General features: G+C 36.5%; 1 protein-coding gene across 1 annotated transcript in view; it reads left to right on the top strand.

The window, feature by feature from the left end:
- CSMD3 (CUB and Sushi multiple domains 3) overlaps window positions 1-26,807 on the top strand; it is a 760,948-nt gene that overhangs the window by 87,656 nt on the left and 646,485 nt on the right. Inside the window, exon 2 of the mRNA XM_069779925.1 lies at window positions 1,737-1,959. Within this exon, the coding sequence (XP_069636026.1) occupies window positions 1,737-1,959 (223 nt within the window). The remainder of the gene's footprint in view (window positions 1-1,736; window positions 1,960-26,807) is intronic.

Raw genomic sequence — 26,807 nt, 5'->3', positions numbered from 1 at the left:
TGAAATCCCCCCACTAGCAGAGGGGGCTTGCTTTGAGCACGCTTGGAGAAGAGAAGCTTTTCGGGGGTGAAAAATGTAAAGCAGGAAAACTGGTCTAATGTTTAGGGGATAAGACAGCAGAAAGCCTGGAAAGGGGATGTAGACCTACAGTCAGACTGCAAAGCTGGTAGAAAGAAAAAAATATCCTAAGGACCTAGAGGAGTTAGGAACTGCTGTAACTGAGCATTAGAATTGACAGCAAGAGTATAGAAAAGGACCTGCCCTGCCAGTACACAGTGACTTGGGGGAGATATTTTTATAATTATTCTTGTTTCTATTTTTTCTCAGAAAATGGATTTTCTATATAAAAAGAAAATTGCTGATAGTCCAAGAAAACTTGGCTTTGGAATGTAGAGGCTATTTCTGACATTTGGGGATAATCATGTTAAAAAGGATCTATTGGCAGATGCACTTTTCACCTTTGACCCACTGTACTGATTTTGGCTGGAATAGAGTTAATTTTCTTCATAGTAGATCTTATGGTGTTATGTTTTAAATTTGTGACCAAAACAGTGTTGATAATACAAGGATGTTTTAGTTATTGCTGAACAGTGCTTACACAGTGTCAAGGCCTTCTCTGTTTCTCATGCTGTCCCCCCTAGCAGATAGGCTGGGGATGGGCAAGAAGCTGGGAGGAGACACAGCTGGGACAGCTGGCCCCAACTGACCAAAGGGATATTCCAGACTATATGACATCATGCTCAGTGATAAAAACTGAAGGAAAGGAGAAGGAAGTGGGGAAGGATGTTCACGGTTATGGTGTTTGTCTTTGCATGTAACTGTTAGGCATGATAGAGCCCTGCTTTCCCGGAAATGGCTAAACACCTGCCTGCCAAGGTAGCAAATTAATTCCTTATTCTGCTTTTCTTACATGCACAGGTTTTTCTTTACCTATTAAACTGTCTTTATCTCAAACCACGAGTTTTCTCACTGTTACCCTTCTGATTATCTCCCCCATCCCACCAGGGGGGATTGAGTGAGCGGCTGTGTGGGGCTTAGCTGACTACTGGGGTTAAATAATAACATCCACTTAGGGTCAGTCAAAATACATAAGCTGTTCATCTTAATATTTTATTTAGATATAGAAAAGCTTACTAAGTTCTTTCTGGTTACAAATACACAAGGCAGTTGTTTACACGAGATAATATAATGATGCAACAGATGGCTATTTCACATTGACTCTTTAATTACACAGCTTTCATAAACAAGAATTATTGATTGGAAAAAGCTTGTTCACAATAAATAGCCTTTCAGCCTCTTCCAGTCGCAAAATCTGGGGAGGAGTAACAGAAGGTTAATAGATCCAACCTGTATCAGACCTTCACCAAAAGAAGACTCATTTACTTTGCTCTGGTTGCTTCTCCTCCTTTTTATAAAAAAGGGAATTGACGCAAATACTTTGCCTCATAGGCAATGAAATTTAGTCGTAGATGTTGTTTATATATATTTATTTGCAAAGATGCTACCATATGTCTTTATGTAAACAGTATGGAAAACACATTTGTTAGGTGGGTGGGCTTGTTTTGCAATAAGTAGCCAGGATTTGTACTAAAACATGGGGTTTACCTTTCTAAATGCAGTACTTACAAAGAAGTATTTAGATAATTTTTTAGAAATCATTCATTCCAATGATGTATTTTATTGAAGGTTGATACAAAAATGGATTGCTAACTTTTGTTTCCTTGGGTTTTTTTTAGGATTTATTTATACCTGTGGTGGAACATTAAAAGGACTTAATGGCACTATAGAAAGCCCTGGCTTCCCATATGGATATCCAAATGGTGCAAACTGTACATGGGTTATAATAGCAGAAGAAAGAAACAGAATACAGATCGTCTTTCAGTCTTTTGCTCTAGAAGAAGAATATGATTATTTGTCATTGTATGATGGGCATCCTCATCCTGCAAACTTTAGGACAAGGTAAAGAATAAATATTATTAAAATGTAACTTGTATTCATATCTTTAAAATATCTGAGAAAATAGTTAAAGCTAATATTTTTAAGTTATAGATTCTTTCTTATGCAGACTTTAAGGTGCACTTTCCTTAATTAATTTTAAGTGTCTTAAAATCTATATGGTGTGCTTTAATTCTAGTAAAAGTGCTAAAATTAATCTTGTCTCAACAAAACATAATTAATAAGCATATAAGCATGGATAAATGAATGTAAAGTGAATATGCGATGTAGAGGTCTCAGTTTGTGTGATCTGGTAGTGGTGGAACTTTTGTAATCTTTGCAACAGGAGGCTTTTGAGAGAGATAAGAAAAAACATATTTAAGATAGAATAGGTAATTTTTGCAGTTGTGTATGAGCATTTTCTAACACTAAGAGATTACAAGAATGAAAAATCAAGAGTGTGATGGGTCACAGAACATTTTTTATCAGTGTCTACTTCAAAGTCATGGCCCAGATGTCCAATTCTGGAAGGCTGTGGCTTGAGGGATACATAATAAGCAACAGATATATTATCCATACATTTGCTACCTATCTTTATTATCATCTATCTTGATTTCTGTATGACAAGTTGTCATCTACCTAGACTTCTGTAAGGCCTTTGACATGATCTCACACAATATCCTTGTTGCTAAATAGGAGAGATACAGATTTGATGGGTGGACTATGTGATGGATAAGGCATTGGCGGCGTGGCCACATCCAAAGATTTGCAGTCAACAGCTTAATGTCCAAATGGAGATCAGTAAAAAGTGGTGTCCCTGTGACCAATACTATTCAATATCTTTGTTAATGACAGGGACAGCACGATTGAGTGCACCCTCAGCAAGTTTGCAGATGACACCAAGTTGACTAGTGCAGTTAATTTGCTTGAGGAAAGGGATGCTGTCCATAAGGACATTGACAGGCTTGAGGAGTGGGCCTGTGAGAAGCTCATGAATTTCAGTGAGGTCAAGTGCAACATCCTGCATCTGGGCTGGGGCAATCCTCAGTATCAATACAGACTGGGGATGAATGGATTGAGAGCAGTCTTGTGGAGAAGGACTTGGGGATATCGGTAGATGAAAAGTTGGACATGAGCCAGCAATGTGGACTTGCAGCCCAGAAAGCCAACTGTATCCTGGGCGGCATCAAAAGTGTGGCCAGCAGGTTGAGGGAGGTGATTCTTCCCCTCTACTCTGCTCTCATGAAACCCCACCTGGAGTACTGCATTCAGCTCTGGGGTCCACAGCACAAGAAAGAGATCGACCTGTTAGACCAGGTCCAAAGGAGGGCCACAAAAATGATCAGAGGGATGGAACACCTCCCCTATGAGGAAAGGCTGAGAGAGTTGGGGTTGTTCAGCCTGGAGAAGAGAAGGCTCTGGGAAGACCTTGTTGTGGCTTTTCAATACTTAAAGGGGGCTTATAAGAAAGATGGAGAGAGACTTTTTACCAGGGCCTGTAGCAACAGAACAAGGGGCAATGGTTTTAAATTGGAAGAGGTAGATTTAGATTAGATATGAGGAGGAAATTGTTTATGATGAGGGTGGTGAGGCACTGGAACAGGTTGCCCTGAGAGGTTGTGGATGCCCCATCCCTGGAAGTGTTCAAGTTCAGGTGGGATGGGGCTTTGAGCAGCTTGATCTAATGAAAGATGTCCCTGCCCACAACAAGGGGGGTGGAATTAGATGATCTTTAAGGTCCTTTCCAACACAAACCATTCTATGATTCTATGGTTCTATGACACTGTGATGAAGAATGTAATATGTATTCCTAATCAGGGAACATCCAGTTTCAATTTACTTTGCATAGTGCTGCTCCAATAAAGGGATGTGTTTTTATAATATTATATGGCAAGTGTTGATTCACTGGTAATGAATTTTTTTCTTAGAACTATTGTGCAACAGTCCAGCATCTGTCCACCACAAAGAAAATGTAACATGGTATTAGAAGGAAAGTACAGCAGTAAAATTCTTCATCTCAAATCTGTGCAGGGTGTGAATTATGTTTGTCAAATGGGTAACAGTCAGCAGATATGGAGAAATGTATCTTTAATGAAATTGTTTCTCTTTGTACTTCTCTGTTTCTATTTTTATTTTCTGTTTCATGAGTGTTTGTATGCAATTCTGATACCTGCTGCAGGAAAGAGGGAACCCATAGCTAAAAGATTTGAGGGTTGTCTTTCACAAGAAAAAACAAGAACATGTAGTTTTCCTCCTTTCTGCCCACTCCTCAAAAGATAAAATTTACATGGAGATTGATCACATGTAGGAGCCCAAAAAGGCCTTCACTGTCAGTCAGGACTCCCATTGGTGAATCCACTCTAAATTGTAAACTGAAAGAGTATGTGAACAACATTCTGCACAAGTGCAAAAGAACAAAACAATCATTGCTTTTAGGAACTTACAGTCTTAACTGAGTTACAGTTTTAATGAGCTTCAGAGAAAACAGGTAAAGGAAGCTAGGGGGATGGAAGGAAGAGGAAAATAATATCTTGCAAAGGCAGAATTTTTGTTCTTTGTATGTCTTGTTCAAGCTACCGAGGAGGTTTATATATATTTGTGTGCACACATATGATTGTATCTATGTATATCTATCTGCACGCATAAATATATAGATGCCTGTCTACATATATAGATTATATGTGTCCAAGATTCTTTTTATATTAAACTAAGCCTTCAAAGCTGGAACTTTAGGATACTTTTTTTTTAAAATGTCAGTGTCTTGAGAAGAAAGTCAAGGAAGCCTGGCATGCACAAAAGTTTTAGTATTGTATATTTAGGATGCCACTATATTCTGGTGAAGAATAGGATACAGAGTTCTGTAGAACAGAATAAAATAAGTCAGCACTTAAAAAGGAAAATACAATTAAGCCTCCATGTAGGTCTTGAAACAGACTGCTTTTGCAAGACTTACAAGATCTTGCCAGTGTGTGGGTGCAGTAGAAAAATAGTACATATTTGTGTGAGTGCAGAATTGGGTTTTAAATTAAGAAAGTGTGATAGTGAAATTATGCAAGCTTTACTAAATCTTTCATGGTGACGTTTACTTTCCTGGATTGCTGTAGCAAGTAGTAAGGTGATGTTTCCTAGAGTTTTCTTTTTGCAAAAAGCTTTTACTTAAACAAGTAAAGTTTTACTGACGTACAGTTGCTTGTGGAAAATTTCTTTCCAGCATGACAGTGGAATTTATCATTTTACTTAGTGACATTAATGAAAGTGTAATCAGATTACACTAGTCACCCTCCCCTTAATTTTATAACAGACAAAAATGTTTTCATGGGACTATACAGGTATATTTGTAAAATATATAACTGGACAGCTAAAAAAACTGTCTTGCCAAGGCCGCTATTTCTTTTTCTACTTCAATATTTTGATTGAAAGAAGTTTCTGTGTGACTGAAGAAGATTTTGCGGATTGGTTATTTGTAAAGCTCATAACCTCTGACTCTATCCTTATGCAGTTTTGTACTTTGTTTAATTGTTCTCCTCAGAATTGAATCTTGTTGAAGTTTGCAGTCATTGACTGTCTTCAGTGAATGCTTAACAGCCTTAACTGGTTTAGATGGCACTTAAATGGCAGCTAAACAATAACAAATGGAAGAGAAGCATGTCAGATATGGCCATTATGGAAAGTGTACAGTCAATATTACACTTTCATCTTTGTGTTACTGTATATGCTTGATTTAGCGTATTTAACATGGTAGATCTTTGCCTCAAACTATAGAGAAAATATAGAATAGTTTTAAATCTTTGAACTAAATGGGAAAAAAAAATATCTTAAATCATATTTGCAATCACCTACAAAAAAATATTTTTGCTGAAAGATAGTATTACTACCTGTATTTGAACCAAGCTTTTAGCAAAATTTCGTACTTGGGAGTCTTTCTGGGTCATGTCATAGACACTGTCTATTTTTAGGGCTTCCTTGCTGCTCTCCATGTGTATCTTTGTGACTTTTGTGTACTCTTTCTTTCATATTTATACAAATAGCTCCCTCAAAAAAAAAAAAAAAAATCAGGGTTTGTTTTTATATGATACTTTTAAATTGCAACTTTGTATACACCTTATTTTGGAAAGCAGCTAATACTTCTGACTGCTGTTTTGAGTGAATGTGTTGCATTTCCAGATAGAACTCTTGTTCCATTTTTTTCAGAATTTCTGCTGTTCACATAGTTTTTGTGTGTATTACTAGAGGAATCATTTCAGCCAAGCTTTTTGAAGATGCATATCAAAAACATGTTCTCAATTTTCTGGGTGCCCAGCTTGAGAAACAAGAGTTTTGCTTGCACTAGTGATAAGAAATCCCGCTTTTAAATGAAGTTCACGGAAGGTATGATTTGAACTGATAAAACATCACATAAATCAACTGCTTTGCAAAAGTCAATTTGGGTCAGCTGATGAGACCTCTTGCATGTTATGAAAATATTTTTTAGTATAACCTACAGGTAATTCACTGCAGTAGCTACTGCCATATATTAGGGAGTGGCACAAGCAGGGCTGCTCCACGAAGGGCCACGAGGCAGGAGCCGAGGGTAACCCCGCACAGGCTGTGCTCTTACCAACAGGGCACAATTCTGCAAGGGCTGAACACAAGGGGCAGAGCTGGGGACTGATAACAGAGTCCATTGACAGCACCCTACATGGCAAGCAATGAACCAAGTCCAGGGGCCATCCAGGGAGTACAGCTGTGAGGAAAAAGCAATGTGGCCAGGGATAGAGCTAAGCTCCCCACAGAGTATGGCTGAGGGGCTCATACAGGAGGCACAGACAGGGATATAGTTGTAGAGAAACCACAATTAATGTTAAACTGCACTATTAGTGGCAGTGAGATGGTGCATGTGTAGGTGAAGGAGAGAATGGCAACCTCAATTCTGACATTTCCTTGCAAGTATTTTACTTTGTAACTTGGGTAATATTTTGTTTTCTGTTCTTTTTAAGAAATTTCTGAGCATAAGGCATAATATACTATCAGTAAATATCAAAGAGTATGTTTGTCCTTTTTTTTTTAAGGAGTAAGGTGCTTCACTACTTTTAAAAGAGATGTCAGACTCAATAGTTTTCTAAAATATAATTTTTTGCTCTAATTAGTTATCCCAGTTTGCACTGTGATAATAGAAATAGCTTTAAATAATTGAATAATAACTTGTGATTATATACCCAAGCTCCGTTCACAGTTCCAAGGGAATGTATTTTCCAAAATTACCAGTACCTAACTGGTTAATTGATTTGACATTTAAATATTCATCACAAAATTAACATTGCATTGAAATCAATGAAACAAATTCAGATCTATTTTAAACAGAAAAAATGCATGCCTGCTGCAATTTTACTGGGATAAACTGGATAATTCAATCCACTATATTTCTGTCTCATTGTATTGACTAAAAGAATCTTTCATATGTTTATGTTCAGAAAGCAATTTTGCAGTAGCCAAAATTATATATTTTCTAAAGTTAAAAATAAAATTATTTAGAAAATGACAAGTCTACCAGAATGTTCTGGTAAAAAACATCAGAAAATTTCACTATGTGTGGTCTTCAAAAGGACAGACATGGTATGGGAGTTTGGAAAGCTCCACTGTTAGGAAAAGGGTATAATCATTTTGTGACAGCTATTCATTTGTTTGCATCAGTGCAAAGAAGCATGGATAAGTTTATCTAAAAATCATGAGAAGTGGAGGTGTGACGAAGTAGCACAAACTGAAATTTTTGAACACTTCATAAATATATATTTGGCTTGTGTTTGAGAGCGTGCAAGACCAGCATATATCTGCAGAGATATTTTAAAATGTTCATATGGTCACTGTGTCCAAAGATTTAATTGGACAAATTAAAAAGTTTTCTCTACATACTTATTATGGGTTTGTGTGGCGCAGTGGCTTTTTTTGGTAGCAGGGGAGGGGCTGCAGGGGTGGCTCCTGTGAGAAGCTTCTGGAAGCTTCCCCGGCTCCAGGTCGGACCTGCTGCTGGCTAAGGCTGAGCCCGTCAGCGGCGGCGCCTCTGAGAGAACAGATTTAAGAAGGGGAACCTGCAGTGAGTGGGGGGACTGGAATGTGAGGGGAGCCCCTCTGCAGACACCATGGTCAGTGAGGAAGGAGGGGAGGAGGAGTGCCGGAGGAGGGGACGCCCCTGCAGCCCGTGGTGAGACGGCAGGCTGTCCGCTCCCAGCACAGGGAGGGGAGCGGGGGAGCGGAGGCCCCCCAAGATGGCCGGGACTCTGTGGGAAAGCCCGCGCTGGAACAGGCTGTGACTGGAGATCGGCCTGCGGAAAGGACCCAGGCCAGGGAAGTTTGGGAAGAACTGCAGCCCGTGGGAGGGACTCACGTTGGAGAAATTCGTGAAGGATTGAGGGACCCCCACGCTGGAGCAGGGGACGAGTGTGGAGTCCTCCCCCTGAGGAGGAAGGAGCGGCAGAGACCAGGTGTGGGGAGCTGACCCCAACCCTCACCCCCTGTTCCCCTGGGCCACCGGGGGGAGGAGGGAGAGAGAACCGGGAGTGGGGTTGAGGTGGGAAGGAGGGAGGGCTGGGGGGAAGGTGTTCTAAGGTTTGGGTTTACTCCCCATTATCCTTGATTTGACTTGTAGTAAATTCAATTGATTTTGTTTCTTCCCCAAGTTGAGCCTGTCTTTTGCCCTTGACCATAAGTGGGGAGTGATCCCTCCCTGTCCTTGTCTTGGCCCACAAGTGTTTCTTTCTATTTTCTCCTCATTCCACCAGGGCTGGGGGCCCGGTGGAAGTGAGCGAGCAGCTTCGTGAGGCTTTGTTACCAGCTGGGCTTAAACCACTACAGTATTCATAGTTAATTTCCTCTTAGGAGATTTGAATGGAAGGAGGCTTTAACATTCTCAGTGTTTAAAAGGTGAGCTAATACTCATCTTTTCTAATTTTTTTTTTTTTTAAGCAAGATGAATCATCCTTTCATCTACATTCCCTGCTGAGGCAAACAAGAATCAAATGCACAGGTTACCTGAGCTGCATAGGAAAAATTCACTGAAATTACTGGAGACATCCACTGCCCTTTCTCTATCGATGAATTGCTTTCTCCTAAAACATCTGACTTCCTGAGTAGGCCTACATTTTTAACATTTACTCCCCAACCACTTGAAGAGAAAAAAAGTTTTCAGAAGATTAATAAGTAGGTCTTTAAAATTTCAGGATGCTCCTAGTCTTGAACGTAATTGGGTATGCTCCCTTCATCGTAGTACTTCCAAGGGTTTGAATTTGGTACTATAATAAACAGACTCATACTTTGATAATGGTATTGCAAACTACTCAAAAAAGAAATCGTTATCACATAACAGAGGAATAAGCTCAAAGCTAATTTTAAATAAAACTAAAATACTTTATTTTTTTTAATTCCGTAGTATATGGAATAACAGATATTGCTCCACTTAGAATGGGTGGTACATACTATAAAATTAAAATTAATTTCTTTGTCCAACTAATTAAGAGCAAAAAAAAAATCTGGAGTAAAAATATGTAAAATTACAACAAATCCTGAATATTAATTCATATTAAATATTGTTAGGGTTGCAGGCAGGTGAGTTGGCTGCTTATTTGGCTCTGGGCTGAAGTTATGCTAATTGAAAAGGTCATGGAAAACTATCAGACATGCCAGGACAAGAAGCCAAACTGGCTGCTCTGACCATGCCATAGGAGTTGGACTGCTTGTTGGTTTAGAGGACCACAGCAGGAGCAGGATGAGTGCTTTACCCAGCTGGTAAGGGAACACCCTCACAGATGAGCTGAGCATCCTGCTGTCACCCCATCAGTGCCTGCTCCTGGCCCGACAGCATTGTCAAATACCTGTCTCTCTGTCATAAAAGTGCCAGGTATTACTGACAACATAATCAAACACTGTGTTTTAGCTCAAAACCAATCACAAATTTAAGGTACAGTTTCACTGAATAAGTTACATTGATTTGATTTTACAGTGTTGAAATGCTAGCATCATCCATCCTTTTTTTTTTACATCTAAAATTTTATTGAAAAACGTTCAGGGCATGGGATAATTTAAAACAAAATGAAACAACACAGAAACCCCAGTAAAATCAAGGGTACTTTAGTAATTTTATGTTCTTACTTAAAAAATAAATAGCACTAAGTAAAATACTAACAATTCCCAATTTTAAAAGGGGAAAAATAGATTTCTAGAAGACTAGATTTTGCGTATATAGCTTTCTATTTTTAAAGTGGGAGAATTGTAATTTACCTTTTACCTGCTCTAAATTGTCAAAATTACCTTACAGAAGTTATGAAGAAAGGCGGCTAGCAAAATAGTGAATGTTGGCAATAGCAGAAACTTCCAGTGCCCTCATTTAATAGCTCTGCTTGTTTTTCCATTATTCTAACTGTGCTGATTATGTGTTTCTCCTTTTAATAGGTAGAAGTCTGGTCAAACAGGCAGCAATTAGGCTATGCTGCTAACATTAGTCCAACCTCTAGCTTATTACATGTCACCTAATGACACTCCAGTAGCTACAGTAATCTTTTTCTTCTGACTCGGACTCTTTCCTTCTTCTGGTCCTTAGAACTTTAACCTTAATTCTTTGTGAAGGTTTATATCTATGTTACATCCTTTACTATCTCCCAGCCAAACTCATTACTATGCTTTTTGGGGGAATCTATTATACTATTATTTTTTAGCAAGTGTTCTAATCTTTCTCATATTAACTCTCATCAAAACCAGAAGATAAGAAAATCCCCACCTTTTTCCCTTGCTTTTGCTACCTTCTTCCTCCACTTCTGCTATGTCAGGGTTTCCACTTACAGAATTTCCTGACTTTAAAGGCTTGTTTTACTTGCTCTTTCTTTTCCCACTTCTGTTTTTAGGTCATCTACAGTACTACAAGATGTACTGCAGGGTGCCCAGAACTAGTGCCAATGTCTTACCTGGGCAAAATGCCATGATGGTGTGTTGATTTTCTATTCTGAATCCAAGCTTTGTTGTATGTAGCTCTATTTTACTTCATACATTTGTATCCTTTTGTTCTTTCTAAGTTCTTACTCATATGAACAATGCCTTGTTTAATTAAACCATATAGAGACCCTTTCTGAGTAGCTATCATTTGGTTTATATTATTGCTATTTCAAATCATGTTATTAGAGTTATCCTCCAAGTTAGTTCTGTACCTTTCATCTACTACTATAGAAGTTACTCAAGTTAGCAGACTCAGTACTAATAAAATAAAAAAATGGTAACTCTGTGAGGTTCTAGATTAAATTTGACAGAGACAAATTTTCTCTGACTATTAGGTTATTAAGCCTTTAAGACACATCAGAGTGGGATATTTGCAGTTGTTCAGGTCTTCATTCCCAACAAACTTTGACAGCTGAAAATGTACAAAGCCTCCTTTTCCACTCTCCTGTTTAAGTCTTTTTGAACATTGATGTAGACCAAGAGTTGTTGATAGGGAGATGACAGAACCTCAAAAATTCTCCATTGTCATCAAAGACAAATGTAGCCCTCTGAGTTTCTTCCACTCAGGCTGTTTATTATGCCCTAAGTACATGTACTTCTCTCATCACTGTTCACTTTCTGTCCAAATTGGCAACCAGAGCAGAAACTGTGATTAGGATCAAATTAAGGATTCAGCACTTTGGAAACACCTTCAAACAGCTGATGACTGAGCTAATGATTTTTCTTTCAGCTGATCCACAGTTTTCTAGCTTTCTCCACTATTGGCATGGAAAGAGAAGAAAGGAAGGAATTGAGAATTTAGGGACCAGTGAACAAAACAAATGGGATGACACTCTCCCCTTACAAAGAAAGACAAAATTAAAAGGTATAAGTGCTAGTTAAAGACCAATGAAGAGATAGGAGACAGAAAGAAAAAAAAAAAATCAAAGACCAATGCAGACTGAAGGAGGGAACAATGGCAATTAAAGAAAGAACAGAAGGCACAGTGAACCACCAATCAAAGTGGAAAATGATGAGACAGATAACTGAATGAATCTAAACAAGAAAATTTTCACTGCATGAACAAAAAAAATAAATATCGCAAAGGTTTAAACAGAAGATATGTAGAATGTTGAAAATGGACTGAACATGGATAGGACACACAGCAATAAATACAGCAAAGTTAGTACATAAGAGAAACAAAGATAATTGAAAAAAATGTAGCAAAATATAATGGTAAATAGATATTCAGCTCTGAGAGATGAGTTCTGAGCAGGCAAGACATTTAAATGGAGGTTTCTTTTTCTCAATCTGAAAAGTTTGCTTTATGAAGAAAATACATTGAAGCAATAAAATGTTTGGCATTGTGATTATAAATACAAAGCTGAAAGAACAGTAGTTTACATCAGTTGTGCTATACTCTTGGGAATATTTTGATATGATGTTAAATTTCTAGATACCCATTGAGAGTGAAAGGTAGAACTTATAAAAGAAAGTGCTTATCCAGACAAGGTGCAACTGGTGTCTTGAACTTGTGCTTACATGACTGTGAAGAAGCCAAGATTTTAGCAGCTTAGGAAAAAATGGTTAGATGTTCGTTTAGCTAGCAAAGAAGTCCAAAGTTAAATGGTAAGGATTTAAAACCAAAACCAGACCAAACCAAGCCAAACCAAAACCAACCAACCAGCCAAACAATTCTGGTAATTATTTGAAGGTGGAGGTAACTTTCTGCTAACTGACCTTAGGAAGGGACTTTCCCATTATCAGCCTTTCATGGGATATATTTCTCTGAAGTAATTGGGATGGCCAGTTTGGCTACTCTGAAGTAGCTGATGGACGTTGGACTAGCTTGTTTACTTGACTTCTCATGTAATGCAAGAAAAACCTCTTTTGCAGCCTCTGAGAATTATCTTCTTTGGAAAAACTGGTAAATAGCATTATCCAGATGAAGAGTGCATATACCAGTCTTATAGGGAGATGAGTGTGATCATCTCTGAGAACCAGCTTTGCTAAATATTAGTTATTCATTTTTCTTTGCATTGCTAAATTGCTTTATGGCATTTCAAACTGTCTAGCAAGCAAAGCTGATTTTTATTGTGGAGACCACTTATATACAACACAGATATATGACATTCTATTGCAGCATGCCAGCACAGACTGTCTGTGGCCACTAGTCTTCCGCATATGTTTCAGCTACAGAAGGGGGAAGAATGAGATTTCACAATAATAATCTTGTCCCAGAAAGTTATAGTCTATGGGAAAGACTCATTCTATTGCAGGTATATCTAACTGTTAGACTTGCTTACATGACAGAAAGGTAACTCTTAAACCAGTTATTAAATTAATCTTGTATTGTTGCAGTTGACAATATTGATAAACATACCTTATAAAGTTGATAATCAAATCAGAATGTACCTAGAACAAACATATACTATTACTAAACTAAACTCTGAATGTTTAGTTCCTACATGAATAGACAATTTCTGTTGTTTTTGAAGAAAGGTATGATCATTCTTTTAAAATTGTTACACCTGCAGAAAGCCAAAAGAAACATCTGAGTGTGCAAATATGTATTGTGTGTGTGTGTGTATTTACATATACACTTATTAGAATGAAGTAATGTTTAGGCATAAGGCTTGAAATGGAGAACTTTTCTCTCTGTCCCTCTAATATTTATCTTAAATTGTGAATGTGATAGCTTATTACTGAAAAGTGGCTCTTATAGATTACATTACATTGCACAGTTTGAAGTGAATATTTTATCATCCAAATTATTTATGTAAATATAAAATATGTTATATTTTACTTTACCTAAGTTCAAGTTAATGTCAACAGTATACTAAAAATTCCTGAATCAGCTGACATGGAAGAGCAGCTTTTCCAAAAAAAAAAAAGAAAAAAAAAAGCACCTCAAACCCCCAGAGATTAATTTTAAATATTAGTAGCATCAAAAATTTACCTCCAAATCTGCTGTCAGTTCTTCTGTAGACCGTGCAGATCTGTGCAGGACCTAAATATAATGACATAGTTATGCAAAAATGTCTTTTTCATTAGGATTTACAAATTCAATCATGAATTTATACAATTTTCTTATATGGTCTTGACCAAATTTCATTACTCCAATGTGCTTCTGTTTTTGCATTGTAAAACACATATACTACACATCTACTTTTCAAGGTGTATAGCTTGAAAATGTCTATACAAAGGACCGAAGTAATTTTGGTAGTTAAATATTGCTTCCTTATAATACGAAATGAACTGTGCATAGAGAGAAATGTATATTTTATCCAGTTTTAAACAATATTAGAACTTTGTCTAAGATAAAATAGATTTGCTTTTCTTGCTGAAAGTTTAAAGTCACTTTCTGTACATCCACCGTACTAGAACTAATAAGTAGACTAAGTTTTTAAGTGAGATTTGCAAGCAGGGAATCCTCATCTCCTTCAGGTCTTTTCTAATACTATACAAAAGGAATCTTTTCATGGACAAATGCTGTTCATTCTTATCTATGACCTGCAAGAAACCAATAAAGATGTCTATGGCTAAAACCTGCAGATGGACCTTTCTCTAATACTCTTTTATCAGGTCATTAAAGTTGTTGATGAGAACACCTCTCTAGAGTAACAAGCATCTATGTCCAAAGAATGGAGCTCATGTTTTTGGGTGGGATATTGGGTGTTTGGAAAAAGTGAAATGAAAAGGGCCCAGTGTGATGATCTAAATAATAAACACTAAGTATAAAAATGAGGAATGTTGTGAAGAGATAGCATATATAGAGATAGCATCTTTGATATATGTCTTTTATTACACTGATTTCTAAAATAAATGAGAAACTTTAGTAAGCAACAAGTAAGATATGACAGGAATGAGAAGAGAGAGATGCTATAAAGGGTATAGCAGACCCATGCAAATTCCTAAATGGAACTCTACATACACAAAAGTGCCAAAGTCCTGACTACTGTACTTCTAGGCTATTTCTGTACTGCAAATGTTCATATACTTCAGTTGTCATTTAGAAAATAGCTATTGATAATTGCAAAAAAATTTGTACAGTTTGAAGGCAACAGTAAATACTAAAGGACACAATTTTCAAATCGTAACCACTGACATAAGTTTTTGCCTATGGCAAAATCTGGAATTAAGTCAAAGTATAGGTTTTTTTGAAATTTGAAACTAAGTTTTTTCTTAGGTTACTGTCTTCATAGAAAGAATGTAGTATGGTACTTGATAATCCAACTCTCTCTATATAACCTGGATGAAAAAGTCACAGTGACATGCTAATCAAGGTAATTACCTCTCATAGCCATTTGATTATTAATAATTGCAAAAATAGTCTTCTAGTCCTAGTGCCATTGTAAATATGTTATAGCAGACCATGTGAAAATTAATCATGGCTGTAATATTTTCTATTAATTATTTTTTTCCTCTGTGATTTCAAGTGATTATAGGAAGTTAAAATATATTTAAAAATAGATTTGAAAAAAATATTTAAAATATAAAATCATCACAAAATCCTCCATGCCAGGCAAAACCGTAGTAAAATCAAGTAAACCTCTTGATTGGCCAAAATACAGAACTCAGAGGTATGAAAAATATAATTCATCATGTAAACACGCTAAAGTAAGGGTTTTTTGCAAATGAAATACTAGAAAAAGTATTATAAAAAGGTACTATGTTTCCACATATAGATACTGTGTACATGTCTCATTCTCAGGGTATGTGTTATAAATTCTGTAATTATGGTTACAGATAGGGCAAAAAATTAAAATGGAGATATCTCTTTTTTAAAATTAAAATGGAAAACAATGGATTTGACTAGGCTTTCCCACAAAAAAAAAAAAAAGCTCTGAATGTATTTCTACCTTCCTCTTTTCACAATAGTGCTTTCATTATCAAACTATTGTCTATAATTTATCTCTTGATTCCATTCCATTCGACATTCCTTAGTAGAATTGTTTTATCCATCTCTGTCCTATCTTTCTAAGCCCACTCTAATTAATTATCCTCTCACAATTTTTCTTTTTTGACTTTACTATTTCCTATTTGTAGTTTCTATCTGTGAATTTACCACTTCTGAAGACATTTAAGATCTCACAGTGGTCTTAACTAAAATCACAAAAAGCCCTCAACTAAAAATCTAGACAAGTTTCTATTTGTATCATAGTATTTGCACCTGCAATAAGCAAGATTCTGATAGACTTTCAGCTTTGGTTATATTGAATCTTGGGGTCACATTTGACATAATTTTTCAGTTTTATATGGAGGATTTAAAAACTTACACTCTATCCCTGTGTTTTGTGTGAAGTAGATTTAATCTTTCCGTGACTAAGGTTTTCTGAATGGTTGTCTAGGGAAATTAAACCTGTTTTTTTTTCCTCAGAGTATTATTGGACATTGTTTTCTTGTTGTTTAGAACCACACTAGGTTATTGATCAACATGCTGTAATACCAGGCTTCATTATTATGCTAATGTGATCCAGATTTATATGGCAGTGGGTCTTAACACTGATTTATGTGGTGCAGATATAAGAAATTTTTAAACTGATATTAAGCCATGAAGAAGCCATTTCAAAAAGAGTTAGTTACTGTTTTTTCAAAATAATTATAACCCTCAACAGACAAACAAATTTATTTGTTGTGCTTTTTGTGTGGTTTTTGTTTGTTTGTTTGTTTTTTATAAAAAATGTGTTTGCTTAAACAAAATGCTTTTTTCAGACTGGTATTTAGAGAAGTCATCAGTTATTCCTGGTACTAATTCAAAGGTAAAATTTGAAGAAAGTAACAGAGCAGGACCAACCTTCACTGTTCTAAAAAACCTTATTCACTGTGTACTCTGTTAAATGGATTCTGTCCTGAAAATAAATTTGTATTGATTTCACACTTTGCATTATGTGTCTCAGTGGTTTGAAAAAGTTATATTTAGCATTTTTATAAAATATATATCCAAACGATGCAGGGACAATGAAATTGTTTGAAACTTCCTGCATAGGTTTTTTTGTTTGACTGTCTTTATCAGTTAGAGTAGTAAAAAGTAATAACTGTAACTTCTTATGTTGGTATGGAATGTGGGCAGCTCACTCATCCTCTTTTTTGTGAGGTATCCTGTTTGCAGTAATGATTATTTCCCTTAAAAGTCTTGTTTACTCCACTATCTGATTCTGTTTACTGATAATTGTTTTTTTAATGTCAGTCAAAATTATTCATATGTGGAATTAAGATAACACAGCCTAACCTATTCTTTGATGATTGCAAAATAGATTAGCTAAGTGGACTCATATTTGTATTATACATTTATTTTTATTTAAACCTACCCCCATTTATTAAAAGCTACATGATAGATGCAGACCTGTAACTATTTACATATGTGCATTTTATACATGTATAGCTATTATCCAATCCTAAATACAGAGACAAACACTAACTGCATTTTCTTACCTGTTTTTAGCAACAGTAACAGAATCCTTGAAAATTTCTTTCCTGAAATGATTGTGCTATTCCAAGCATGAAAATAAATTTATCTGTTTGCTAAAATAGTGGATTCTCAGCATGTAATCAAAAAGACCTTGTCATATTGGACTTTTCTTAGTAATGTTTTGTAAAAGTGTTCATAAGGAAAAGCAATATCATATTTTGAAATCACTGTCTCTAACAGTGGAGCGGTACACATAGATACTCACACAGCAGTGTGTTCTTAAAACTGTAAATGCAATTTGGTCCCTGCTGCAATAATAGTTCTAGTTATTCCTTAATATTTAAAAATATTAGAAAAACATTATCTGTTTTTTTAACAGTAGTACAACATTGTATGCTTTCATGCATAGCACAATGACATGCAGTAAACAACATTGTCAAGGCATATAGAAAAAAGAGAATATTCTAGTTGTGCATTTATTGTTGCCATGGGTAAGCTGCATTTTGTCCCTACACTGATGACTTTCGGTATGCTTATCTATGTTTATTATAACTATTAGGGAGAAAAATACCCCTATAACTGAAGTGCTCTATACTTTTACATGCTATCTAGTCTGCTTCAGGTAGGTGCTGTTTTTCAGTGGTCCTTTGTGTGGTCCTTGTGTGAAAACCAAGTACAATCTTGGTTTTCAATTACTGAAGAAATGTAGATCCTGTTTATTTTAACAGGAATGTTCTGAGCTGGTTTGTAGCGGAACAAAAGGTGTGACTCAAAGCCGATAGAAATTGGTGTGAAGATGCTGATTGGTTACAATGGGTTTTGTATAAAATCCACTGCCCAATGGCCACTAAAAATCACTGGTGTAGGGGTGATAAATGTATATAAAAATTGGTGATGGGAATGATACATATATTTTTTGATTAATTTTACATCTTTGTTACTTTTGGAAAGATTTCTCCTTTGTTAGATCAGTTAAGGGAAGATTTCCAAAAGTGGAGGTTAGAATCAGGTACCTGACACCCTTCTATTATACTGGATTTAAAATGTTACAATGTCTTTCATGTAACAAAAATTCCTTTCATAATTGCTATTTTTTTCTTTTCATATCACAGGAGATGTTTGAAGAGAGCAGTCAATTAACTTGAAAAGCTATACTTAATTATTGAAATATTTTTTTAACAAATCTGAAACTTAATTATACTGTGGAGAGTTTTTTCTTCCTAGAAAGTCGTCTTCTTTTTGTTTTGGGGGATGGAAAGGGAAAAAACTCCATGCGCATTGATTGTCTGTAGGGGAAGGAGAAAAATTAAAAAGAAAAATATTTTCCAAGACCAAATTTTTAATTTAGAATTTTCTCCCTTGGAAGAGGGACCTTCTTTTCTATTTTAAACTCAAATATGATTTTCATAAATTGCTTTTCACTTTTCTGCTAGAAATTTTGCTATTGCATTTTAGCTATAATGATCAATATGGAATTAAATACTTACCTCCTATGACGTTGAAAATGACATGTTTATATTCTTTATGCTTATGTAGTATTTACATTGTGCTTATGTAACAGATACTTTAATTTACAACCCTTTTCTGTTTTTTTAAAGATCATTATAGGGTCTCATTTATGGCTTGATGGGATAAATAGTGTCTCAAGTGTCACAGCTTTTTTTGGAGATCTGTCTGTCTCAGAATTTTAGATCTGCAAATGAAAAATCTTTTCCATTATATCCTGGCTTTCTTCTCCTCCACTTCGTGTTTTATTCAGTTGTCTCTGTTGCCCTGTGTTTTTCCATTTTTTTCCTGTGTTCTGAAACTCTTCCCCTCCCATGCAACTACAAAGTTTTACTGCTTCTCTAACTGTTCACCCCCAAGGGCATTTCAGAATGGATATGGGAAATTGAGAGCTTAATTTCTCACTGCAGTGGTCAAAAATAAAATCTTTATACATACTTCTTTCTCCACTGCAGTGGACCCAGGCTCTGTCTCGAAGAACCATATGCTCCAGACCTCTCTGTAGAAAGATAGTAATACCCAATGTTGGAGGAGAGACACCTTCCTCTAGCATCTTCCGGACCAATCTCCCTCTCGTTGTCTGCTGCATACTTTGCCTATATTTTCTCCTTTAAAGTGAACAGGGGTCTGTGAGAAAAGTAGGTTGCTTTTGACTCAGAGTGCAAGTTTTCTGCAAGAAAAGGAATTAAATAAAGTCCATGGATTTTAATTTTTTTTTAGCTATTGCAGTCTGTTTTCTGGCTAATTTAGCTGATGAATTGATAGGATTTATTCTATTTGTTGCTGTTACTCAATGATGACTTTATATTCTAAGACAGTGAGGTTTTCAGATTAAAAGTTTAAGATTCTGAATATACGCAGATAGTTTTTCCTCCTTCACATGCCCTGCTACTGTAAGTTTCTCTCTGTACCAGAACAGAAATAACATGTGTGGTGATAATGTCACAAGCATTTTGCTTGTGGATGAATTCCAAAACTCCACAGAATATTTAGTATAAGTTGAAGCTGTTCTGGAAGTTCCTGGCACCTGCAACGGTGATAAGCAAAATATGGCATCTCTCCTTTCCATATTGTGCTATTTTCACACATTAAGGCAAAGTTACAAAAGATAGTTGAGCTCATCTAAAAGCTCGTTGTCACTTACAGAAGCAAATCCGGCTCCCATATTCCTCTGGCTTTGGCTGTGTGATCCTTCCCTTCACTTCCATTGGCTTTGGCACTCATCAGTCATATATCCCTTTGTGGATACGCTTCCCTTCGCTAACTGAATTGACTTGGGTTTATTTTTAATGGATTAGTTCTTCATCAAGGTGGTTAAATGAACCAATTCACAGAGGAGCGTGCAAATCACTAGAACCAGTGTGAAGTCAGAGTCAGAGAAGTGGGAAAATTGGAAGGAGCAGGCTCCTCTACTTTGGTGTTTAGAAAGCTCCAAGATCTGCTGAAATATACTGTACATCTTTACCCAGATTTAAGAAGATGAGGAGAATAATCTATGTTGTCATAATGTTCCAGCTGCTAGAGGCTAAAAATACTTACTGCTTGCTTCATCATTTTTAAATTCTTGTTACTTTAAGGACCTAGAATGTTTTTGAGTGCGCTAAAAGTAATTGTTTTGATACATTTTTTTCTGATCAGTTTTTCTATCCAAGAAGCAAGCAAACTCTCACCCTAGAGATTTTTAAAGACTATTTGTATAGTCTTGTAGTGAGATATCTGGTTCTTCTTACTTACTATTTGAAGTTCTTCTTGCTATTTTTTTATGTATTAAAATAAATTGACTGTTATAGGAAAGACAATTATTTATAAAGTCTGTTTCATTTCTGATGCTAAAAAAAAGCGGAGAGTTGTATAATAAAAGTTTCACACTGATAATGGATGGTGGCATTTTTTAGAAACATGCTTTGTAAAGAATATAATGATTGTGCCAGAATCTGATGAGTAATTTATTGTTTAGTTCAAAGCAGCTGTTCAATTAAAAATGTTCAGCCTTGACCTATGATCATTATTTTAAAATAATAGATCGCATGAGCAGTTTTGCATTTTGACAGGGAAAAATTATCATTTGACAAAAATAAATTAGTTCATAAATCATATGTTGATTTGTTAATGAATTGTTGAATAAAGTAGAAGATATTTCTGTTAACATTTTCAGTGAGATTAAAACTTGAACCCAGTCAGCCACTTCTACTTGATCTTGTTTGCTTTGTTTTAGAGGCTATAAAGACAAATTCTATTTACTTATTTTAAACTGATTGAATAGACATTTAAGAAGTGCAAGAGTTACTCCTATTCATATTTGAATTGGAATTCTTTTAGGGAAGCCTTTACATTCCTTACTTTCTTCCTAATTCAATGGGTAAGTAACTGCTTCCTTGGAAGGAAAGTTGGAAGATGAAACATTAGTTGAATTTTACCAGGATGCTGTAGATCAAGCTTGCAATACTCTCAGCTGCAATTCAACACCTTTAATAACTTCTCAACATGTACATGTGCATGCACATATGCACAGTCAAAACCTTAAACACTAATTAGATTCAGACTTAATTGTCTATTACTCAGTAGGGAAGTGTTTCCCTTTCCAATACACTTTTGAGATTTCAAAAATGTTTGTTCTGAATTGGTATGTAAGAAAGAACATTAGAGGTTGTGGTGAGTTGACCTAGGCTGACTGCCAGATGCCCACCCAGCCACTCCATCAATCCCCCTCAACAACAGGACAGCAACAGAAAATAAGATGAAAAAACTCCTGGGTCAAGATAAAGATGGGGACATCACTTACCGACTACTGTCACAGGCAAAACTCAACTTGGGGAAAAAGAATTTAATTAATTGCCAATTGAAAAGAGAGTTGGGTGGTGAGAAACAAAGACAAAAAGCTAAAACCCTTTCCCCCCATCCCCACCCTTTTATTCCCAGGCTCAATTCCACTCCGCTATTATCTCCTCTACCTTCCCGCTCCCTGAGCAACACGGGGAAGATGAGGAATGTGCAGTTGTGATTGGTCCATAACAGTTCCTCTCTGCTGCTCCTTTCTCCTCACACTTTTCCCTGTTGCAGCCCGGGTCATCCATGGGCTGCTCCAATGTGGGTCTTCTCCATGGGCTGCAATTACTTCAGGGAACATCCATCTGCTCTTGTGTGGGGTGCTCCACAGGCTACAGTGTGGATACGTGGTTTAGCATGGTCCTACCATGGAGGGCTGCAGGGGAATCTCCGCCACATTGCCTGGAGCACCTCCTCCTCTTCCTCCTTCTCTGACCTTGCTGTTAACAGGTCTGTTTTTCACACTTTTTTTCCTCACTCCTCACTGCTTGTGCAACATTTTGTCCCTTCTTAAATATGTTTCTACAGAGGCACCACCAGCTTTGCTGATGGGCTCAGCTGTGTTCTGCAGTGGGTCTGTTGTGGAGCTGGCTGGAACCAGCTGTGTCCAGCACAGAGCAGACCCTGGCCTCTCCTTACAGAATCTGTCCCACTACCAAAATCTTGACACCTTGTCCTGGTTTCAGCTGGGATGTAGTTAACTGTCTTCCTAGTAGCTGGTACAGTGCTATGTTTTGAGTTCAGTATGCAAAGAATGTTGATAACACTGATGTTTTCAGTTGTTGCTCAGTAGTGTTTAGGCTATAGTCAAGGATTTTTCAGCTTCTCATGCCCAGCCAGGGCACCTGACCCAAACTGGCCAACAGTGTATTCCATACCATGTGATGTCCCATCTAGTTTAGGAACTGGGAGGTGGGGGGCAGGGATTCGCTGCTCGGGGACTGGCTGGGTGTCGGTCGGCAGGTGGTGAGCAATTGCCCTGCGCATCATTTGTACATTTCAATCCTTTTATTACTACTGCTGTCGTTTTATTAGTGTTATCATTATCATTATTAGTTTCTTCTTTTCTGTTCTATTAAATCGTTCTTATCTCAACCCAGGAGTTTTACTTCTTTTCCTGATTTTCTCCCCCATCCCACTGGATGGGGGGGGAGTGAGTGAGCGGCTGCGTGGTGCTTAGTTGCTGGCTGGGGTTAAACCACGACACACCTGCACCCAATGAAAATGTGAAAACGTGTCCGTCACATGAAAGACATACATTGCAGAGCCTCAGTTTAAATCACTGCCTAGAAATTGATTTCTTGAATTGTGACATTTTCATAGGCCTCCTAAAACTCTAGCAATTCTTTCAGTGATATACTGCTAAACTCTGAATTTCCTTATTAGTTACATGTCCAATCCCTTTCTGAATCCTTCTAAACTCTTGGATTAATAAAAGAACTAGTTCAACAAGGCAACTGGACTCCCTCTTATCAGTTTTAATTTGGCACTTTTAAATTTTACAGAATTCTTTCTATTAGTATGAAAGAATTAATAGCTTTTCTTTAAATTAAAAGTTATTTTTCTAATAAAGTATAGCAGAACACTAGCAAAAAGAGCATGATGCTTGATTATTTGAGTACTGTAGGAAAATATATACTGGGTCAATGGAAAAAGTTTGAAGTAAGAAGGATTAAAAAGGAATCTATTACAATTTTAATTATTCTGGACTATATTACTTTCTAATATAATACTGTAAAAATAGTTAGAGCATATCTGCAAAAAGACAGAAACGCAAAGTATAAGTCATTATTTCTCCCTCCAAAATCCATTAATAAGTGTGAGCAGTGACTTGATTGCCATCATGAGTGATTGTGCGATTCAATTCGTTAGAATTATTTTGGAGTGTATTTGATCCTCCCTTGGATTAGCTACTATTGCTTCTTGACTTTTTAGCCCTTGGCGTTCTTGGAACTTGCTGTTCAGATGTAGTCTGTTCTGCTCAAAGGTCAGAAAGGCATGAATGCATAGGTGGGTGCATAGAATATGGATGTAAGAAAAGGCTACAGCATTAAAGAGTTAAAAGGGAAACGAGTTTTGCTTTGACAGCTAATAGAGCAGTCAGAAATTTACAGTCATGGAAATATCGTTGATGTGATCCATCAGATTAGATATAGGACTCTCAGATCTTCAGAAATTTAAATGCATATGTACAATGTAAATAGTAGTTTTTTACTCTCAGAAATGTTCTGGTGTATTCATTTTAAAATATTTTCTTTGTTTTAGTGTGAAACTTCTTTTTTTATCATTCTTCTATCTAAACAAGAAATAAAAATTAAAACAAACAAACAAACAAACAAACTCGGAAAGCCCCTGCAAACATATACTGGAAACTAAGGAAAGTTAGGTGTCTTTGTGTGAATGCAGAAATACTCTTGTAAGTTCTGTACAAGAAATAAATAGTATTATGTACTAACAAAGGTTTATAGCTGGTTTATGTGGGAATCAGTTTATTTTTACTGTAGTGATGGTAAAGAATAAAATTCATTCATTTGTTCTACGAGTTCTACAGTGAAATTTATCTTTCACCATCAGACAGTTTTGTAGGTTGACATGTTAGACATTGTGTTTCTCAACTTTGGCAACCTCTACATTTTCTTAGTATCATTCTCTGAGCTTTGTTTCGTTCCCCTTCTCCTCAACTAGAGGCTCTGGGGAGAACTTACTGCTGCCTTTCAATACTTAAAGGGGTTTATAAAAAAGGTGGGAACAGAACTTTTAATAGGGCCTGTAGCGATAGGAAAAGGGGTAACGGTTTTAAACTAGAAGAACGTAGATTTAGACTATATATAAGGAAGAAATTTTTTATAATAAGGATGGTGAAACACTGGAACAGGTTGCCCAGAAAGGTTGTATGTAGATGCCCCATCCCCAGAAACATTCCAGGTCAGACTGAATGGGGCTTTGAGCAACATGCTAGTTGAAGATATCTCTGCTCACTGCAGGGGAGTTGGACTAGATGACCTTTAAAAGTCCATTCCAATTCAAACTATTCTATGCTTCTATGATTTTACTTAAATTAAGGACTGTGAGAAAGAACTGTCTCTATAAAGAAATTAGGGCTTTTAAAACAAGTCTGAATCCTGGTCTCTTGTTCTTTGGACTTGTTCTTCACTGGGAGAACAACACTTTCCAACTTTGGTGTGTGTTGTGAGAATAAGAATGTTAGAATTGCAAGGTCCTCCCTCCTGTGGTATTTATGATCACTTGGGTATGTTAGATCAGGTGAAAGAGGCTATTATCACATAGAATAATTTGAATCTGACCTAGTATGTCTCATGGGCAATTAAGGATCAGATCTGACTGCCCAGGGAGGCTGGGCCATCTCCATCCTTGTAGATTTTCAAGACTTAACTGTATAAAGCCCCGAGCAACCTGGTCTGACCTCAGACCTGACCCTGCTTTGAGCAAGATGCTGGAATAAAGAGCTCCTGAGGTCCCTTCCAACCTGATTTATCCGTTTAGCTTGTGTTGTGGAATTAATATTTTGGAATATCCAGGCAATCTTTACAGTAACTTTCCTGTGTATTTTTCATATTTTCAATAGGATAAGATTTCTCTTTATTTATTTGGGAAGATTAATGTAATCTTGGTAAGCTGCATGGGAAAGCCAAAACAAGAGTGAAAAAGATCTCCTTTCTTGTGTGGCATTCATACTAGTTTGCAGTGGATACTGAGAGAGTAAAAGATGCTAAAACAATTAGAGCTGAATCTCAAGCATTAGACTGTGGAATTTGATATAGAAATCCTATAGCATGAGATGTACTTCAGACTGAATGACCTGTATGACTTTGTGTGTAGAATACGGACTACTCAATTTCAAGGAAGGAGAAGCATTGCGTTAATATGTTCTGGGCTTCTTTAAAGGCGTGTGGTCTTGTTCAAAAGCAAAGATATACGTAGATAACAGTTGTAGGTAACTTAATTTCATAAAGTAATTTAATTTCTTAACTCCTTCGTAAACATAAAAGCACCACTGATGTTTAAATAAGGTATTTAATGTTGTAGATTCTATCAAAGATCTGGGTAGTGAAATGCATACTTTAATTTTTAAAAGGATATTACCTTGCTTTTCCTAGCCTTTTACAACTGACTGCTGCTGCTACTTAACCACTTTTCAGTGCTTTTGGAACTTTCTACTGGTAGACAGTTTGCTGTTCAGAAACTAGAGATGCTTACATGTCTGGTGAATTATTATGGAAGGGACACAAGAAAAAAAGAGCACAAACCAGACTGAAAGGGAAACAAATGCTAGATTTTGCATTGTCACGAAAGAGGGCAACCAGAAATATGCCAATAGGGAAATGTAATTTTAATGTGGCAGTCAGAATCTGGGATGCCACACTGGATACAGTGAACATTGAAAATTCATATTTTATTAAGTAATCATATCTTCTCTTTAATACCTCAGTATTCTAAATAAGAAAATGCTATGGCGTGTACAAGTAAGGGGATAGGGTCCTCAGAAACAAACATTTAACGAGTATTAGAAGACAAAGATAAAACTGTCCCTAGAAAAAATACTGAAGAAACCTTTTATTTCAGTCAAGCAGATACTGATCACAACAAATGCAGTTGCAAATTGGGTGAGAAGAGCATGCTTTAATCTTAGAAAAAGCAAATAAGCATTCCCTTCTGCTAAGGGCATCTATGATTTCTTTTTTTTTTTTTTTTTTCCCCCAATAATCAGAGCTAGTGGGAAAATGTTAAAACAGGAATTTGGCAGGCAAAAGACCTGATCTCACTAAATTTGAAATTGAATCGGTGTAACATCAAGCTAGTCAGATGTTAAATCTAATCATCTGGTACTTAGAAAATGAATAGAAGTGTATATGAATACACAAACACACAGACAGAACTCCACCAGCTAATGATGAATTCATCAGCATGTAGTCCAAAAAGACCAAGTCCCAGCAGTACCTTACTAAGTTTAAGTTGTATTTTTTTGGTAAGCATTACATGTTAGTGTCTGTATAAATAACATATAATAAGTTACTGGACACAGCAGCAAATAACAAAATTGGTAGGAGGATTGTATTTAGTTTAATGGGAGAAATCCACTGGGTATGTAACTTCATTTTTTAATGTACTATAGATTTTAAGATTAATATTCTCTGAAGATTATCAAGTTGCATATGTATCACTGAGACCA

This window comes from Haliaeetus albicilla, chromosome 3, assembly GCF_947461875.1.
Source record: "Haliaeetus albicilla chromosome 3, bHalAlb1.1, whole genome shotgun sequence".
NCBI lineage: Eukaryota > Metazoa > Chordata > Aves > Accipitriformes > Accipitridae > Haliaeetus > Haliaeetus albicilla.
The sequence above is the reverse complement of the archived record's forward strand: the minus strand, read 5'-3'. Positions and strand labels throughout refer to the sequence as shown.